Raw genomic sequence first — 20,968 nt, forward strand, 5'->3', positions numbered from 1 at the left:
TTTATTGATTTTTTTTTTTTCCGGTTTGACGATGGGCGCAACAGCTAAAGCGTCACATCATTTTTTTTTTTTTTTTTTCTTTTCATCCTTCGCAGTACAGGTTCGAGCCTGCCTTCCCACTACCATTTTTTTTTTGGCACTCGCAATTCCCCCCCCCCTCAACCAACACCTTTACACACACCTTCATTTTCTTTTCCACGTCACGTCATGGGTCCAAGCCTGCCTCCCTACTACCACATTTTTCTTTTGCTCAACACACACCTCCAAACACCCTGGCAACGCCAGGCATCCAGGCTAGTCTCTCTATATAAAGCAGTTATTTGTATGTGTGTATGTGTGATGCAGTATCACAGTTAAAAGCCAAACTGACCACATATTTAGAATCAACAGTTTTGATTTAACATTTTTTTAAAAACTCATTATTCAAAATTAAAGATATGTAAAAATAACATGACCAGGTGAAATGATAAAATTGTCGCCCAAGAAAAAGCATGATTCCATTTCTGTTTGATGAAAACCAGTTTTCTTTTGTTGTTGCAAACCATCTACTAGCTGGTCAGTTGTGTATAAATCCCAAGAGCGATAGGAACCTTCTATCATGTCTGAAAGTGACACAGTGTTCAACGAGTGAAATCAGAGATGCGCTGCTGTAAACTCATGTTCTCTACCGATCCAAGTTATGACAACAGGTCCATTGCCAGCACCCTTAAAATGCATCACTGGATTGCCACGAATAACAGGGATGTGCCCAGGGTGATGAAAACAAAGTTTCCAGCCATAGTTATGGTCTTTGGTGTGGTTTCAAGTGAGAGCCACATCATATCTTTGAAGTCGACTTGAAAGTCAACACTGAATTATACGTGGATGTGCTGAAGAGTGTGATGATCATCTAGTGCAATCAGGTGACCCCTGGTAGACCCTGGGTGTGGCAGCAGGACTAAGCACTGGCCCACAAACCCAAAATAACCTAAGCTTAGCTTCAGAACAAGTGCTATGATTTTGTACCTTTCTCTTACTGGCCCCCTTCGTTTGGTCATACGTTGAGAACATCACCAATATGACCTCCCACAACACCAAAGCCAGCCTGATTGCCACCATCCGCTACCTATTTGCAAAGCTTCCACCGGGGACTTGTAGAAAAGGCATACTCCCAGTTCCAGACCTGTATCAAGGCGGTGATTAAGGCTGAAGGCGGCTACATTGAATAGATGTCAGCTCTACTACGTAATCAAGTTACCTGAATTGATTTTTTCAATAAAAGTTTTAAAATAAAACTATAGTGTTGTTTTCTTTAGGGTAATATTTTTATCATAGAATGTTCCGGTATTTTAGTTTTCCCTTTTATTTTAGCCGACCGTTTTTACATCAAATCATCATCATAAAAAATTTTTACATATTGTTTACTTTGAAGAGAAAGCATTTATCTTTCGATATATGTTCGCTAATATATTTTTACATTAACAAGACCTAGCAGACCTGAACGAGCATGACCCCCCCCTCCCCGACTATTTTTTATGTTTTCAATTTTTTAATTATTGAAGGGACATTAGTCTACCAGATTATCAAAAAACAACGAAAAAAAGGCAATATTTAAATATTTGTAAGGGGTACTTAGTTTCTAATTCTAGTAAATTAATTACCCATTTTAGAACCACTCAACGTTTTTAGATCAAATTTTATGAATTTTACCTTAGTTTAGCATTTTTTTTTAGATCATTTTAGAAAGCAGAATTCAAAAAAGGCTAAATTTGCGAAATTTAGGTTTAAAATGTCAAGTGGTTCTAAAATGGGTGATCAATTAATTGATTTAAAATGTCAAGTGGTTCTAAAATGGGTGATCAATTAATTGCATTAGAAACTGAGCACACCTACAAATATTTAAATGACTTTTTTTCAATTTTTTTTTTTTGATAATCTGGTAGACTAGTGTCCATTCGATAATAATCTACTAAAAAAATTGAAAAAAATATGAAAATAAAAAAAATAGAAAAGGGGGGGGTAAATTCCTTCAGGTCCGCCAAATTTTTTTTATTTTAGACGATCAACCTATTTTAGATTAAAATACCTGACTCATTTAAGTAAGCTAAACAGACAAATTATTTTGGTTTGATCAATGGATTCAGTTCCAATATTTTATACAGTCTTTCCGGGTTCGAATCTTACACTAGACAATTTTTTTTGTTGTTGTTTTATCGTTGCAGTTATTTCCTAGTTGATATTTATTAATCATTATCATAAAACTGAATAATTTTGTTTTTAATATAAAAAAAAAAATGGATGAAACATATTTCATAGATGTTCTTAATTTCTAATCTTGGATGAAAGAAATTCAAGAAAAGTTGAGAAACCTGTCATAAGCAGGTGCTTATGGCGTCACGACACCAATGTCATAGGGTCACCAATTGATTTTGAGCCGAATGTGAACATTATATAAAACACAATGAACATATTGATATGAAGATGAGATTTTGGTTTACTATTTAATGTAAGAAACATTTTCCAAGGGCAGAAGGTCACAAAAGTAGATTTGCTCGACAGTGACTTAACTTTCTTCCATGACAGGTTGGATAATTTTCTGTGTGTAGAGGAAATTGAGTTGAATTTATTATTAATTGTTAGATAAAAAAAATTCCAATACCAATTGTCTCATTAAAATCAGTTCATAAACATACTTTACATAATGGTGGAAATTTGTGTACTTGAATAATTTTGAATGGATTTGCAATTTATTAATGTTTGTAGCAACTTTAGAACTTTTGTATAAATAAAGTTAAAATTAATTATGAATTTACAGAATGTATAGTTATTTCATGAATAAATAATCTATAATTCAATGATCATAATAAATAGCAGCTTGTTGTTCTAAAAAATCTAATATATTAACAGCTATATGTCTGCCAGTCTGTCTGTCAGTCTGTCTTCATATTTTCAAACTCTATCTCCTCCAAAACTAAAAATCGCAGAGCAGCGCTAGGGGCCTCAAATGATTGGATTTTTTACAGGCCGTTTTTTTTTAATGGGTTTTTAGCTAGTTAAAATTGTTTTTAATGGGTCAAAAATTGTTAAAAATTGAAAAAAATTGTTAAAAATTTTGTACATTCATCTTAGTTTATTTTTAATTTTTAATCATTTCATTATGCATGTCATGTTGGTACAGTTGTAATGTCACAAGCTTTGAATGCTAGTTTTGCTTTTTGCTTTTGGTTCTAGCTGATAGCACCTAAAATACTTTTTTTTTTCTTTTGAAATCATGACTCTATAATAATATATACGAAATATGGAAAAATATATTTAAGTCAATTTTACACCGGGGGGCAAAGCCCCCTCCCCCTCTCCTGCTAATGAATGCATATAAAAAGATATTTAAAGGATTGGGATTGCTTTTTGATTGCTACTTCTAAAATGGGCGACCAGATTTGAAAGGTTGGGAACCACTGATTTAGAGTATTATTAACAAAATTCCTTGGTTGTTGTCAAATATAAACCAGTTTAAAACTGCAACACCAGTTGTATATAATTTTGTGTGTGTGTGTGTGTGTCAGAGGCTAAGGAATGATGGTAAAGAGTTGTATGTTTTGATTTTGATTCTAGCTGATGGCACCCAAGTCATGTGTTTTTTTAGTTTTGATCTCACTACTATATATTTGGTTCAATATAATAATTGATACGGAATTGTCTTTATAATAATAAATATGTAATTTGCGTAAATTAAAATAGCATACGACCGGTCAAACACCGAGCAGCCTGCTAGCGTGTGTGTGTATATATATATATATATAACTACTTCATTTAATCACATAAATCATATGCTATATATATATATATATATATATATATATATATATATATATATATATATATATATATATTGTAGTAGTCATATATATATATATATATATATATATATAACTACTTCATTTATTCACATAAATTAATATACGAAGATATAATTTTATGTGTAAATTTTCAGTATTTACTTCAACAGTGTTCAATATATAGGTAGAGCTAAATGTAAGGTAAGCCTGACGAATTCTTACAAGAATGAAACATGGAATATTCTGTGTAGCTTAATTGCCATATATATTTTCATAACTTACTATATATTGATATACACACACAACACACACACAGACAATGACGTTATCAAAGGATATATCTTTAACAAAAAAAAACTTATCAAGATAGAGAAAACTTAACACTGTCAAGAATCAGGAATATTAAATAAAAGATGAGAAATAATCAGGAATATTAAATAAATCAGAATAAATCAGAATTAAATAATCAGGAATATTAAATAAATCAGAATAAATCAGAATTAAATAATCAGGAATATTAAATAAATCAGAATAAATCAGAATTAAATAATCAGGAATATTAAATAAATCAGAATAAATCAGAATTAAATAATCAAGAATATTGAATAAATCAGAATAAATCAGAATTAAATAATCAGGAATATTAAATAAATCAGAATAAATCAGAATTAAATAATCAGGAATATTAAATAAATCAGAATTAAATAATCAGGAATATTAAATAAATCAGAATAAATCAGAATTAAATAATCAAGAATATTGAATAAATCAGAATAAATCAGAATTAAATAATCAGGAATATTAAATAAATCAGAATAAATCAGAATTAAATAATCAGGAATATTAAATAAATCAGAAAAAATCAGGAATATTAAATAAAAGATGAGAAATAAAAGTTACAAATAATTATTGTATCTTCAGATCAATAAGGAAAGAGTGAGAGAAAAAAAAACTTATTGATTTGAAGATTAAGTTATCTGTAACTTTTATTTCTCATCTTTTATTTGAGACATATATATGATTTGATCTTAAAAATTGAATCTTTAAGTAATATGGAGTAATGGATTTATTAAGAAAAAGTTAGAGCTCACCTGAGCTGTTTCAAGAATGCAAAATACTTCTTCCATAATGTCAGCATTGGCTTCATCCATTTTGCTTAGCTCTTGGACCACAAACTCTTCAGCAAGGGCAACAAGGCGAGGCAGACAGAGGCGGTTTGCCACTTCAATTAGATTCATACAGTTCAAGCCTGTCATACATGGCGTCTCACCCGTATATAGGTACTCTTGGAGGGCTTTGAATGCATCATGGCATATACCTGGAAAAGAGATCTTGAAGAAAAACGAGATGATAATAAATAAAACTATTAAAAAAAAAATGGCACCAAAAGAATTGAAAAATTAAATTATTTTTTTTTTATATATTCTTTTTCACCCCAAACAAGTCATATTGCTACTTGGACGCAAAGGGACCACTATTTGGGGGCATATCTATAGTGACACTATGTAGGGAGTTGAGCAGCGATGTCTGTTCATATTGCATTTGAATTTCTGCATAGCAGTACAGTACAGACAAGAAAGCAGGAGGTCGGGAGGGAATTCCAAAATCTAACAGTTTGAGGAAAGAAAACTGTTAGGAATCTTTAGAGTGAAGAGGTGGAATTTTGCTGCTTGTCAAGTTAATCGGGAGTATATATGTCCGAGAGGAGGAACACAAGTGATATGAGTTTGTCAGAGCACATTCCATTAAAATCTTATAAAACCGACACAAGGATTAAACATTGCAGTGGTGAGACATGGGTTAGAATTTGGTTGATACAGCAGGGACTACTAGGTTGCCAACATTTTTGGGGGGGACACTGTCTAAGAGTGAGAGTCTAGTGGTAGATGCACCAGCCCAGATGCGGCAATAATACTCCATGCATGGGGAATGGTGGGTTTCTAGAGATATAGGACACAAAAGCCTCTGCCTGTCTGTCTGTCTGTCTGTCTGTCTGTGTGTGTGTGTGTGTGTGTGTGTGTGTGTGTGTGTGTGTGCGTGTGCATGTGTCTGTCTGTCTGTCTGTCTGTCTGTCTCACTCAGAGGCTAAGGAATGACGGTAAAGAGTTGTATGTTTTGATTTTGATTCTAGCTGATGGCACCCAAGTCATGTGTTTTTTGTTTTAGTTTTAATTTCACTACTATATATTTGGTTCAATATAATAATTGATAGGGAATTGTCCTTATAATAATAATAAATATGTAATTTGCGTAAATTAAAATAGCATACGACCGGTCAACACCGAGCAGCCTGCTAGTATACATACATAACTACTTCATTTAATCACATAAATCGTATGCTATATATATATTGTAGTAGTTATATATATATATATATATATATATATATATATATATATATATATATATATAACTACTTCATTTATTCACATAAATTAATATACGAAGATATAATAACTGGTTTTAGTCATATATATTAATTTATGTGATTATGCTATATAAAAATTGTAGTAGTCATATATATATATTAATTTATGTGATTAAATGAAGCAGTCATATATACATATATATATATATATATATATATATATATATATATATATATATACATATATATATGAGTACTTCATTTAATCACATAAATTAATATATGAAGATATAATTTTACACGTAAATTTTCAGAATTTACTTCAAAAGTGTTCAATACATAGGTAGAGCTAGATGTAAGGTAAGTCTGACGAATTCTCACGAGAATGAAACGTGGAATATTCTGTGTAGCTTAATTGCTATATATATTTTCACAACTTACTCTATATTTATATACACACACACACACACAAACACACAATGACGTTATCAAAGAATATACCTCTAACAAAGCAAAACTAGTTGCTTCCCTAGAACTGCTAAACTTTTGAATTCTCTTCCAGGATTCTGCTTCCTCAACTTTACCGACATGCAGAAGTTCAAGTGTAATGTGAACAGACATCTTGCTATTCATCTCTCTTCATAATAACCTTGCAACTTATGTCCGCAATAGTAGCCTCCTACTTCAAAGTGGCACTGTGCCTTGTTTGGAGTAAAAATTGAATAATAATAAAAAAATATATGAGCAATTTTTTAGCATGGTAGAAAGAACTAACATTTTTTGCAGCAGCCTTGGCAATGTCTTCAATATATTAGTTCCAATTCATGTTGCCTGTGAACGTTAAGCTGAGGAGTCTTAATGAAGAACTTTCAGGTAGCGTATTATTAGTTGTGGTAAGCGGTGGTTAAGAAGGTTTCTTGTAATTATTAAAGGAAAGAAGCTTAGTCTTAGTAGCATTAAAATGTTACCACCCATTTATGTTCCCATTCCACTATAGAGTGGATGTCGTTCTCTAAAGTTTCAGCCATTTTTTTTTTTTTTTTTTTACATAAAACTTTGTTTGAATGCAATACTGTTCTAATATATGGAATTAAAATATGTTGCCATCCAATGAGGTTACTGATTTTAAGGTTTCTTCAATCATTCAAAATCGTCTGTCATGGAAAAAATGAATGTTTAAAAGAATATGCAAATTAGCTAGATTTTTTGCACATGAATGCAATTCAATGACCCATATACAGGGTGACCCCCCCCCAAAAAAAAAAACGGGCCTCAACTCTAATTAGGCCCCATTTCTTAGTGTTTTGTCCGAATGAAATGAAACTTTGGTCATAACTAGTTTATTATATTCAAAACATATCAAAACACTAGTCTTTGGCCTTTTTTTCTCCGTTGACTCTAAAATGCTCAGAAAAACAATTGAATGTCTTCTGGGGTTTTTTTTTGTGTCACCCTGTATAAGAAAGTTGTATTTTCGTTTTAATATAAATATTGTATTTTATGAAAGTTGTATTTTCTTTTTAATATAATTATCAATATTAAGGGTTTTTAATATATCAATCCACAAAAAATAAAATTTATAGGAGTATATATAGTCATCCACATATAGTACTGTTTCGCTGTATCACAGCTCATCAGTGCGGCTAGACAAATGTGTGTGTGTATATATACTTTTTAAAATTATTATTCACATATATATATTTCATCCTTGTAGAATCTTTCATGTTGAAATAAGTGTTTAGCTGATCATATGGTTCAAACGCCTGGACACTGGTCACTTTTAAACTTGAATTCGTAATCCTGGATGAATAATATTTAAGGTTAAAAAATATATTGATTCTTTGAGGGTATACTGGGCCAGTTTGTGTCAGAGAAAGAAAATTAATCAGCCATTTTATATACTAAAGGGTAATAACTCATTTTTTTATCAATCAGTTACTTGCGTTATGCCAACTCATCTCAAGAAATCTATATAAAGAAGAGTTGTGTGTGTGTGTGTGTGTGTGTGTGTGTGTGTGTGTGTGTGTGTGTGTGTGTGTGTGTGTGTGTGTGGAGAGAGATAGAGAGAGGAATGGGCTGAACAAAGGAGAACAAAGAGAAGGGGAAGAGGGAGGAAGAAAGAGATAAAGATAGGGAGACAATTAGAAAGGAATAAAGTTTTAATAGAAATATATTACACTTTTTCCCTCCGGACAACATCAGTTAGTCCTGCTAGTAAAATATAAAGGAAAAAAAGAATAAAGGCTCAATACACATTGTCTTACTTCATCTCTTTTGTATTTTTACCAACACAAATTATAAGTATTGTGTTTTATTTCCCAAGCTTCCATTCTTACCAAGCCTAAATTTTTTTGCGGACCAGGATATAAATATCCTAACTCGCTACAAAAAAAAATTAATGAAACGAATAGAATGAAGGAAACAAAAACTCAATTGCTGGATAAAATAAACGTGTCGTTTATTTTCTGTCAAAATTAAATGGTTTAGGTGTAACATGTGTTCATTCAGGCATTGACGACTACATGCGTGGGAAAGAAAGGAATGAAGTTGAGGACGAGAAATGGCCGTCCCCGCAGTCCCGCACGTAGGAAGGGAAATAGAAAGGGAGTGTTAGCCTCAGAAAAACTGTGCGTTCATGATAGCAGTCGTCTATGTGGAAAAGTCTTCAAGCCAAGAGCTATGGACGCGAACTTGCCTGGTTTACACACCCAGCCAAAAAGGGAAGAAAGAGGAAGAAAAAAAGGAAGTTGAATGGTGTTGTTGACTTTTATATCGGGGTGAATGTTCTGACTGCGCCTGTCTAGAATTCCTTTCAGGAGAAGTGACGTTTCCCATGCGTGCGTACATGTGCGCGAATGTGTGCGTACATGTGGGTGTGTGTATGAGGATGTGTATATGCGTGCATGTGTGTGCATATGTGCGTGCGTACATGTGGGTGTGTATATGTCAGGAAAAACATGTTCGAACAATTTCGCTATGTTCATGAAGCAATTCATGATGCAATGCAAGTTTATTGATGGTAATGTCATGACCGACATTTTATGAAATTTGATATAGGAAGTTAAGATTAGAAATGATACTTCCAGTGAAAACTAAGAAACAGGTGGTCTACAAATCTCATACTATGGGCCGAGTACAAATTTTGTACTTCTTCTTTGCTTAAAAGATGACAAACATTGTTGCACCGAACAAATGTGGTGAAAGAGAGGCGGAAAGAGCATTAATGTAACCGATGGATTTAATTTGGTTTGGTTGTTTTGTTTTATGACATATCAGCCCTTTTCGATCAGCATCTGCAGAACAGATGGTGTTTATTTGCTCCCCCACTGAGCAAATTAGGCACAAGGCCGTTTTTAATGTGAGGTAAAAACCAGCTCCCCTAAAAGGGGTCACTCTGGTTACCAAAAATAATAATTGTCCCAGTATAGAGGGTTTCCCCTCCATTGACTGGTACAAATTATCTTAAGTGCAGCATCTGAAGAACAAATACTACACTTTGATCCCGGCCCGAAGGCCAAGAACAATTAACTGTTTATTGTTGTTTAAAGACCCATACCCTGAATGCTTACTGCTGAACTGTTGTTCTTTTAATCATGCATACGCTTTTTAGACTGGAGTTAGCAGCCGTTTGGAAGAACTGTTTCATGCTCATAAGTTTATTGCATGTGTCAAACATCCACCTATGCACTCAATCACTTTGATACATTGATATACAGATGTTACATGAGTTTTTATGCTTCAAATTCTTCATATTTCCCAATATTTATTCATGGTGTTTGGTTTGGCTGTTTTGTAAAGGAAAATTGTTTTTATTTTCGGTTTGCAGAACATAAAATTGACTTTGGTAAAGGTACAGGCAAAAAAAATAATGTCAATGTTTGGTGCATTTTAGGTCAGGAAACTGGTATCCTCATGCATTAAAAATTTGTTGAGTATATAGGTTGAGAAGTGTCCACACACACATTCTCACTTTCATACAATAAATTTCTTTATATTATTATTATTATTGGTAGAAGTATTAATTAAAGTGATTTAATGAAAAAAGCTTAAAATACAAAATGATAATTTTTTAGAGGGGGTTACACTTACACATAGACTTTGATTACTTTGGAATAACTTCTTTTAAAAAATCAACTTTGTATAAAACACAATGACTAACAAAGGTTTCCTGTCGATAATTGAATACATACAAAATTTGTTGTTGTTGTTTTTGTTATTGTTGTTGTTAGCGGTGTTACAGATTGGAGCCCTACAGTAATGAAGAATTGAGTAGATCATTGTTTTGCTTTACGGCATATCAACCCTTTTCGAGTTACTTAATAGCAAATATATAATCATAATACAAATATGCAGTTTGTACAGCTAACAGCTAGTTGTAGTAAGCAGTTGCTAAACAAGGGTTCTTGTAATTGTTAGAGGAAAGAAGCTTAGTCTTAGTAGCATTAAATGTTACCACCCATTTATATTCATGTCGTTCTCTAAAGTTTCAGCCATTGTCTTAGATATGTGTACATACGTATATAGATATAAATATATGTTTTTTATTTTTTTATTACCGTTTTATCTGTTTGATAGCAATCATATTAGTCAGTCAGAAAGTCGGGCAGACAATCCAATAATGTAATCAACGGCTTGGCGATAGAATCGGTTCTTTTACATCTGCGGAGCCAAAAGTGTTGTTATGAGGAAAACTTGGCATTGCAACCCCGACCACCATGGTGTGTCAATGAATTTGAAATAAAACTACATTTGAAATGGTAAAAAGGTTTGACTGTATATTGTATTTATTTGCTTCCCCACCAAAGCAAATTAGGCACAAGGCCGTTTTTAATGTGGGGTAAAAACCAGCTCCTCTAAAAGTAGGCAAAAAGGGGGAACTCTGGTTACCAAAAATAATAATTGTCCCAGTGTAGAGCGTTTCCCCTCCATTGACTGGTACAAATTATCTTAAGTGCAGCATCTGCAGAACAGATACAGTATTTATTTGCTCCTCCACCGAGCAAATTAGGCACAAGGCCGATTTTTAATGTGAGGAGTGAAGAGGAAATGGGGACCAACTCCCCGGGGAGTAGGGGAGCTGGATAGTGACAATTGGTATGAAGGGTTGCCCCTCCCCCTACATTGACCGAGGTCTTATCTGTGGGATCGCCCCCATATAGGGTCTTTGCTTGCAGTAGGTATTTATTTGCTCCCCTACCGAGCAAATTAGGCACAAGGCCGATTTTTAATGTGAGGAGTGAAGGGAGGGGGAAGGGAAAAAGGGGACCAGCTCCCGAGAGGTGGGAAATGGGAGCTGGTTAAAGGTCAGGCATGTGGGGTTGCCCCCACATCTGGTCTTTGCTTGCAGTACCTGTCGGAACAGATACTACACTTTGATCTTGGCCTGAAGACAATTGACTGTTTATTGTTGTTTAAAAAACCATACCCTGAATGCTTACTGCTGAACTGCTGTACGCTTTTTAGACTGGAGTTAGCAGCCGTTTGGAAGAACTGTTTCATGCTCATAAGTTTATTGCATGTGTCAAACATCCACCTACGCACTCAATCACTTTGATACATTGATATACAGAAGTTACATGAGCAACGTTGTCTGGGAACCAACACATTATACCCTACTCACAAAGTAGACAAAGAATAAGAAACCTCTTCAACTCGCTTTTTTTTTTTTTGTACAACAGCATTTATTTCCTTATTCTCTCATTACCGCTGTGATGTCCCTCACGTGATCGTCTTCTCGAACGTGCTCCACATCTCTAATGTGCTTTCTCTTTTTTATAGTATTCTTTTTCCTTACTGTGATGTCATTTCGCTCATGGCTCGGTATTTGTATATTGGTAATTTATATAAATTAAATTTTCTGGGGAAGACAATGGAAATGGCCCAGATCTTGTAAGTTCTTTTAATGTTATCAAAAAGTACACACGATTTTTAATGTTATCATGAGAAGAGAAGTAACATTTTATCAAACGAAGGGTTCGTACATGGTTATTTTCGTAAATGCATAGCTTTGCACATGTGCGCTCTCACCAGTGAGCGATCAAGTAAGCAAAGCAAATAAGTAAAAGTCCTTTTATACATATGTGCTGGTCTTTCTTTTATAGTCTCTGCTTGTTGTCATCCATAACTGAGTCATTGTTGATCAGTTTTTTAACTAAGATAAATAACTAATCATGCGTAAAAATACAATAGTATCAAGCTGAGTTTTCAAAGGTTTTATTCAGAAAGAGATTTTACTCACTGGGGGAGAGTCCGTGCTATGTTATACATGAATGCTATTTACACTCACAATTACAATGAAGTATGTATTTTATTCATACATTTAAAGACACACATTGTATCTGTAGATATCTTCTTTGTAACATTATGCATCGTTTTTTGGTGCCGTGACCATGATTACATTAGCCAGTTAAAAAACAAAATAAGAAAAGCCCTCTTTCTCTCGTCTTTCTAAATTGCAGACACAAAAAAAAATTTTTTTTAATCTTTATTAAAATTAATTTCTGCAAACGTTTCTATGTATTTATATTTTGCTAAAATTTGAAAAATATTCAATAAATTTTTATTTTAAATCAATATAATCCCCCCCAAAAAATAATATCTAAAACTTAAAATAAAGAGGGGGAGGGAGTGAATATTTATAGTATTTAATGTTATAAAAAAGTAAACACGAGTTTTAATGTTATCATGAGAAGGAAGTAACTGATTTTTTTTCACAGAGTTATTTCCCTTACACCAACTCGATTTATGTGGTTGTATATAGAGAGAGGAATGGGTTGGGTAAAGAAGAAAGTGGAGGTTGAAAAAGACAGAGGGATAGAAGCTATGTTGCATTTTTGCCTTGGGCTACCTTACTCCCCTGACCTGAATCCATGTGACTACTACTTCTGGGGTAACCCCAAAGAGAAATCTATGACAACAATCCTTAGATACAGACAGAGTTTAGAGACAATATGAAAAGAAAGATCAGGCACATACGAGCTGATATGAAAAGTTGAATTATCAACATTTGATCCAGTTATTAATACTAAGCAAAGAAAAAAGTACAAAATAACCATTTCAAATTATTGTTGTTTTTTTTTGACCAATTGAGGTTCCACTTTTTTTTGTTTATTTATTTCATTTATAGAACCAGTTTTTAATGGAGAATTCATTTATCATGTTTATACAAAATCAAATCCCTCAATTTTGAACATCGAATAAACCATATAAAATAACCGTCACAATAGTCACATGTGAGTTTCCCAAATTAATAAAATATGACTATGTACAGTTTACTACACATTAAATTTTCCTCAGCATTTGATTATATCAAATAACACTATGAAAATCATTTTTTTTTTTTTTTGCTTTTCTCCAAATTGTCAAAATGTCAAATGAGAATTATTTCTTTGTTTTTCTGTGAAAAAGATTATCACTTCATTAATTGAGGGTAGATAGCTTTTGCTAGTTTTTCAATAAAGAAAATTAACATTTGTTTAAAAAAAACGTGTAAAAAAAAATGTGAAAAAAATGTCAAAAAGAAAAATGTGTAAAAAAAAAAAATTGCAGCAAAAATATCCACAAGGAAACAACCAATCAATGACATCAAATATTCTGACATCAAATATCTGAAAAAAATGTATAAGAAAAAATGCAGCAAAAATATCCACAAGGAAACAACCAATCAATGACATCAAATATTCTGACATCAAATATCTGAAAAAAATGTATAAGAAAAAATGCAGCAAAAATATCCACAAGGAAACAACCAATCAATGACATATCAAATATTCTGACATCAAATATCTGAAAAAAATGTATAAGAAAAAATGCAGCAAAAATATCCACAATCAATGAAGTAATAATCCTGACATCAAATATCTGAAAGTTGAACTCACCACTTTGGCTGAAGATTCAAGGAAATCATCACTGAACATAGCATACATTACTTCACACCGTGCCATGAGCAAAGGTTTGTGGGCCCGTACCATTCCATCATCTACTTGAAACATCACATCTGAAAAATAACAAAAGAGCCAATAAAGAAACAATTTTAAAAAATCAAATAGGCTTGAAACTAATTCTCACTATTTATAAATGTCAACGCTTGTGGATGCGCGTTCCCTATAGAAAGATAAGTTAAAGAATCTTCATAAAAAAAAAAAAAAAACTAAAACTATATTTATACGTAAAATTTTTTCTGAGGAAGACAATGGAAATGGCTCTGGATCTTGTAAGTACTTTTAGTGTTATCAAAAAGTCAACACGATTTTTAATGTTATCATGAGAAGGGAAATAACATTTTATCAAATGAAGAGTTTTTACATGGTTGTTGGTTGTAAATGCATAGCTTTGCACATGTGTGCTCTCACCAGTGAGCGATCAAGTGATCAAGTAAGCAAATCAAATAAGTGAAAGTCCCTTTATACATATGTTGCATTCGGCGTTTATACATGCTGATCATTCTTTTATAGTCTCTTCTTGTTGTCGTCTATGACTGAACTGTGATCCTCTCATGGTTGTTGATCAGCTCTTTAACTAAGACAAATAACTAATCATGCATGAAAACACAATATTCACATGCTGAGTTTTCAAAGGTTTTATTCAGAGAGAGAGTTTGCTCACTGGGGGAAAGACCATGTAACTAATTTAATTATTTACTTACTTAATATTTTGACCTTAATATTTTTTTTTGTATTAATATAGTAATAATAATATTTACTTAATTTTCATAACTTACTCTAAAGAATGGGCAACACACAGGCAGAGTATTGAGACAACATTCACTTAGATCATTTATATTATGTACATTATTTTTGCATCCTATTCGCTTAACTTACGAGTGACTCCAGAACTTTCTGTTCTCTACCTGAACATGTGACATCTTATTTTGATCACATTATTTGACGTTGCGTTTCTCAAGCATTTTGTCTAAGGAGTATAGGCCCAAATGTAGACAAGCACCGAAAATATTTAAAAAGGATTAATTTCATAATACTTTATTATGTTTGTCTCTTTTTCTTTTTTTTTAATTTTCTTCCTTTGAAGATTGTAATGTTGGGTATGGGGCAGCCAAACCAGCTGCCAAAATTCCCCTGCTTTTTATTGAAACCAGCAGAGAGCTCTGTTTAGTATGCTCGTTGTTCCCTTAAGTGCAATCGTCTGGACCTTTTTTGCACTTGGTTCACCAGGAATATTAGTTAGGTAGGACTTCAAGTTCTTCTTCATAAGCCCTGTGGGACCTATAATAACTTGTATGACTGATATCTCCCTAAGATTCCAGTTTCTTTTCATATCATACATGAGACCTTGATATTTGGTCTGTTTTTCCCTTTCAGCTCTGTTCAGACCTCCATCATTAGGGACACTCACATCAACCAAGGTTGCTACTCTCTCTGACTTATTCCAGGTTTGACAGCAGTATTTTCAAGGTAGGTGGCTGTAGGGATTACATGGTCATAATGTAAGGTATGTAAGTCATTTCCAACAGTTCTTTCAGGTTGATATTACTAGGACTTGCTGCTAAACTGGATGTTTAATTTTTAACAGATGGTCTAGTGGAGGTACTTACATACTCCATCATGTCTCGCTGTGTAGTAGCCAGCCCCCAAAAGAACCTTGCAACTTGATATCAGATGGCTCATACTTTCTAATTCCGTGTGGCAGAGTTTGTCATTACTTGTTGTCATTACTGAGACCTGCCATTGGTCTTGAGCAGCCATTATGACCCTTTCCTGGTCATGGTGGAAGGCTCCCCTTTTGAGCCAGTCATAGGAACCTTGTTTGTCTATGTATTCTTAGGACAGTTCCCTCAGAAAATACTTTGCATGCTGATGTTAGTCCCATTCTTCAAAGTTCCTCCTTTGGAAGGTCTTGGTATATTTCTGCTGGCTCTTTCTTGCTATTTCTGTAGTTTGGCCAGTTGGGTGACTGATGTTGTTCTGCTGGCTCTTGTCTTTTGATGTTCATATACTATTGGGTTTTTTTGGGTTTTTTTTTTTTTTAATTTTCTTCTTTTGAAGATTGTAATGCTGGATACGGGGCAGCCAAACCAGCTGCCAAAATTCCCCTGCTTTTTATTGAAACCAGCCGAGAGCTCTTTTTAGTATCCTCATTCTTCCCTTAAGTGCAATTGTCTGGATCTCTTTTGCACTTGGTTCACCAGGAATATTAGTTAGGTAGGACTTCAAGTTCTTCTTCATAAGCCCTGTGTCACCTATAATAACTGGTATGATTGATATCTCCCTAAGATTCCAGTTTCTTTTCATATCATACATGAGACCTTGATATTTGGTCTTTTTATTGATTATTATAGAAATTGAAAAAAATATGCCATAAAACAGAAATAAATGAAAATACAAACAGCATAGAAATTTCAGAGTTAACGATCGATAGCATCTCTTTTATCTAAAGTTAAGTATGTGTATATTTTTATTTGTATAAAAATTCATTCCTTAAGTTAATCATTATAAATTTTGAAAACATTTATAGGTTAAGAGGTTGTAATGTGAACTATATTTAGTTTTGTGTAAATTGGAGTAAAAAGGTGGAATGTCCTTCATGAAAATACAAGTACCTCCAATTTTGTTGAAATTTTAACAATAGGTATAAGACATCAATTAATAAATATTCACCAAATTTGGGTCTCTTTGGGCTTTTTAATGGCTGTTTTTAAGGGGGTAACATAAGTACAATATCCAATTTGAAAAGCGGACATATCTCGAAGACTGTTATAAACAATGTTCAACAATCCACTTGTGCAGAACATAGCATCATGCACTAAATCTTGACAGCCTAATTGTTGTGAACCAGTAAGGGTCCTTAAGAAAGATACAACTCGGTATTTAAAGGAAAAGAAATCTAATATATAAAAGGCTATCTGTCTGTCCATCTCCATATTTCCAAACTATCTACTCAGAAACTAAAAGTTGCAGAGTGCCGCTATCATTACCTCAAATGATTTGATTTTTTTAAGGATCATTCTTTTATGAGTTTTTAGCTGGTTAAAATGGTTTTTAAGGGGTCAAAAATGGGTGAAAATTGAAAAAAATCGTTATACATTTTGTACAATTATCTTAGTTTATTTTTAATTTTTAATCAGTTCATATGTGTGTCACCTTAGTACAGTGGTAACATCACCAGCTTTGAATGATACAGTTTCAGTTTCGATTCTAGCTGATGGTACCCAAATACATTTTTTTTTTTACTTTTGAAATCACGACTATAATATAAATTATACATATAATATATACAAAATCTGGACAAATTAAATTTAAGTGTATTTTGCGCCCGGGCAACGCCCCCCCCCCACCTAGCGTATTTCAGAGAAAAAATAAAATACAACAGCACATATAAACAAGCCATGAATTCATTCAAGTGGTGTCCTACCTGGTACAGACATTGATGGCTATGACTCTCCATTTATCTCTTTCTCTCGAGGCATTCATGAATTCATTGTTGCTCATCATCCCCATTCACACTGTTACTCGAAAATGTTTTACGTATTGATGTATACGGCATAATCACGTTGACACACCAGTTCCCACCAAATAGAATGATAGGCCTGACAGTATCAGATGGGTAACCATTTGGAAATAGGTGCTGTATAGGGTGGGGAGACAGCATTACTATCAAGGAAAAAGTTAGATGCCTCCTTCCCTCTGCCAGTCTGATGCAGACCCTTGGACAAGCTCAAGAGCCCACTTTAACCACCTGATTAGGGTAACGTGAGATCATGGAAAGCAGGTGACTGATGTAATACGGAAGCAATCAGGAATAATTCTGTTCATGGTTTCGTATATTGTTGTGCTGGGCAGAAGACTCCTTTGGGTACAATGGTCAAGACAATCACCTAGTATGGGCACTGCTCAGACAGAAAGAAACTGCAACCTACTGTCTGTACAACTTCAAATAAATCTATGGCACTACATGAAACATGTGTATATAAAGACTTTTATTTGGTTTATTGATCGTTCACTGATGAAAACATCACATTGTTAGAAAACATAAAAATGGTTGAAAATTGTTGTGTTTAGTGATTTATTTTATTCCACCTGAATGGATCAGAAAGGATGGCAACTTGCATTGTTATAACGTCTTAGGACAAGTATACCTCTGGTCTATTTATCAATAAAAACATTTGAATTTGGAAGATAGTAGAAAACGAGACTTACCTGTAGCGATTCCTCTTTCTAAGGCCAGTTCTCGTAATCGTACCATTCTGGCTGACTTAAATCGACGCTGCAATTCCAGGTTCAGGTATTCCTCTCTTGAGAGAAAATTCCGGATACATAAAATAAGGTCAGAAAGTTGCAGCAATTCGGAGGCGGTTTTAACCTCATCAAAGATCTTATAATTTTCTTTGGCTACCCCCGTGTACAGGTACTCAAGAATGTACCGAAATGCGGCAGGAGTAATGTCCGGGTTCATTGTAATGAAGACCTGCTTTGATTTTTGATTCGGATGGAATAGACTACCACTTGTTTTTATCTCAACCGAGTGAAATGCAGGATGGCTGGGTACAAAGTTCTCGATGTCACAATCTAATTGTTCATCAGCAATGACATTCTCAAAGGTCGAACACGTGAGCGGAGGTGTCTCCGAAATCAGGCGGTCACTGTCTAAAAGTTTGTCTTTGTCGTCTGAGTCTTTGTTCTCTGGGAGCAAGTCTGGTACAGGGTGTTCACAAGATGGGCTCTTAACCTCCATCAAGAAGAACTCTTCAAACACGGGGCAGGCAACCATGAGGCAAATTTTGTGAGCATAAAAACAGTGGCCATGCACAATGAAGACAACATCCCCCTCAGTTTGGTTATGAAGAAGGGAGCTGACGTCATCATGGAGAGTAGCCGATGGCACTGTTACCTTCGGATAGTTGGGCTGAGGCAACTCCATTGGAGGTTGGATCATTGGAGGTTTGAGTTTACGTAGCTGGCTGTCCCAGAATCTGACCTTGCGCCGATCTGTCAGAGCTGCCCGGATTGCATTCTGGAATACATCCTCTATGCCAAATTCTGTAAGTATGCTCACTTCGTAATAGGCAGCACCGATTTCGGTGGCCATATCGCGACCCTGCTGAGGGGATATGATATCTTTCTCTTCTATAGGTCTGCAACGAAACAATAACAAAATCAGTTTAGAAGTAAAGTTTTACATTTCTGAATTTTTGAGATGAGGATTGGTTATTCATATTATTTGGATTCTTCGGACTACTGTTCTCATCTTGAGTGCCATTTGACAAGGACCCGTGGCACAGTGATTAAAGTACTTGGAAAAATTAATTGTAAAAGTGATATTCTCCTGAAGGTTCAATTCTCAGTGTAGGCAACTGAATACAACTGCGAATTACTTATCCAGTTATGGCTGATGGGAAACGAGCACGCTACCCCCATGAAGTAAATAAAGAGTTCTGTTTGGAATTCCATCCAAATTCCTAACAAATTCAACAGAAACATTCCTGAGTTTAACAAGATATACCTGAAGAAGGTCAGAGGTTACATCGACCAAAACGTGAAAATGGCACTCCAAATGAAAACAATATTGCGAAGAATCCAAATAATAAAGAACTTGATTAGCTGATTAAGAAAATACGGACTATGTTAGGGTTTGTTGTGTATTTTTCTAGTTTTAGTTGGAAATACAAACATACATTTTCCCTTTATATAATAGATTCATCAATTCATACAAATGATTTTACAAGCACTAAAATGTAGTGACTGTATTGACATAAGTAAAAACAAAATAAAGTGACTGACCATAGTTAAGGGTGACTTAATTACTCTCTTTTCATTAGCATTATAGTATTATGACCACAGAGGAGATACTACTCTACCTTTCCTCAAAAAACCCTAAAGTCCGTATTCATCATTAACAGAAGTAATAGTATGATTTCAGCTTCAGACAGACAGACACCAAATCTCCATTGGTAATATACAATAGAACATTAATAGAAAGAATAGTATGGTTTTAGCTTCAGACAGATAGATACCAAATCCACATTAGTAATAGAAATACAATAGTACAGTAATAGGTGTGTGTGTATACATATATATATATATGGATAGATAGATATATAAAAATGTAATTTTTGGTTCGTTCGTTATTAATAGTCTAAATAACCACTGGGATGATTGCTACAACATTTTCGTATAATATCTTTATTGTACACATGCGTGTTTTTATATATCTCTTTTTAATTATAACATTATACTTAATTTTTCTTCATTAAATAGGTGGTTTTCTTTGTACCGATGTTGCCATTGTTTTTATTTGGGGACATATATTTTTCACCGCCTGCCGTCATGTGACATCACTAAAAGGAACTTTTTTGTCTCAACATGACGGGATGTAGTCTCACTTAATGTAAACAATAATAATCATGTGATTATTGATAATGTAACCATGTGATTGAAATTTAATTTAAATTAACCACATGTGGTCGCTTTCCTCTCAGATATTCTTCGAAAAATGGTAGGTATGGGCAAAATGAATGTCGACGCTCAAAATGTATAAATATTTTGATCCCTTTCTTTACTTAAAAATTCACCAAAAACCAGGAAATTAACCGATTTTAATGAAAATTACAGTATTTATCAAATAATGATCGCGGAATATAATAAATTGATTATTTTTATTTAAATCTTAGTGAAAATGTATTATTTTGTTTAAACAAAAAATACCTTTACTAAAGTTATGGTTTTCAGTATTAAATAAAAAACAAAAGAATTTATTTTTGCTTTTTTTATATAAATAAAATCTCCTATGCTATATATAAACAAAAAATACCTTTACTAAAGTTATGGTTTTC

The 20,968-nt window shown here is 33.6% G+C and overlaps 1 protein-coding gene and 1 long non-coding RNA gene across 2 annotated transcripts in view; one reads left to right on the forward strand and one right to left on the reverse strand.

Moving 5' to 3' along the window:
• Nucleotides 1–20,968, reverse strand: part of LOC145246058 (rho-related BTB domain-containing protein 1-like) — a 160,268-nt gene that overhangs the window by 14,540 nt on the left and 124,760 nt on the right. The window contains exons 5-7 of the mRNA XM_080107899.1: nucleotides 18,336–19,270; nucleotides 14,061–14,179; nucleotides 4,907–5,146 (exon numbers count right to left, since the gene is read on the reverse strand). Of these exons, the coding sequence (XP_079964025.1) occupies nucleotides 4,907–5,146; nucleotides 14,061–14,179; nucleotides 18,336–19,270 (1,294 nt within the window). The remainder of the gene's footprint in view (nucleotides 1–4,906; nucleotides 5,147–14,060; nucleotides 14,180–18,335; nucleotides 19,271–20,968) is intronic.
• Nucleotides 15,455–20,968, forward strand: part of LOC145246059 (uncharacterized) — an 80,851-nt gene continuing 75,337 nt past the window's right edge. The window contains exon 1 of the long non-coding RNA XR_013863070.1: nucleotides 15,455–15,593. This is a non-coding gene — a long non-coding RNA (uncharacterized LOC145246059). The remainder of the gene's footprint in view (nucleotides 15,594–20,968) is intronic.

This window comes from Euprymna scolopes, chromosome 23, assembly GCF_053919585.1.
Source record: "Euprymna scolopes isolate OS-2025 chromosome 23, ASM5391958v1, whole genome shotgun sequence".
NCBI lineage: Eukaryota > Metazoa > Mollusca > Cephalopoda > Sepiida > Sepiolidae > Euprymna > Euprymna scolopes.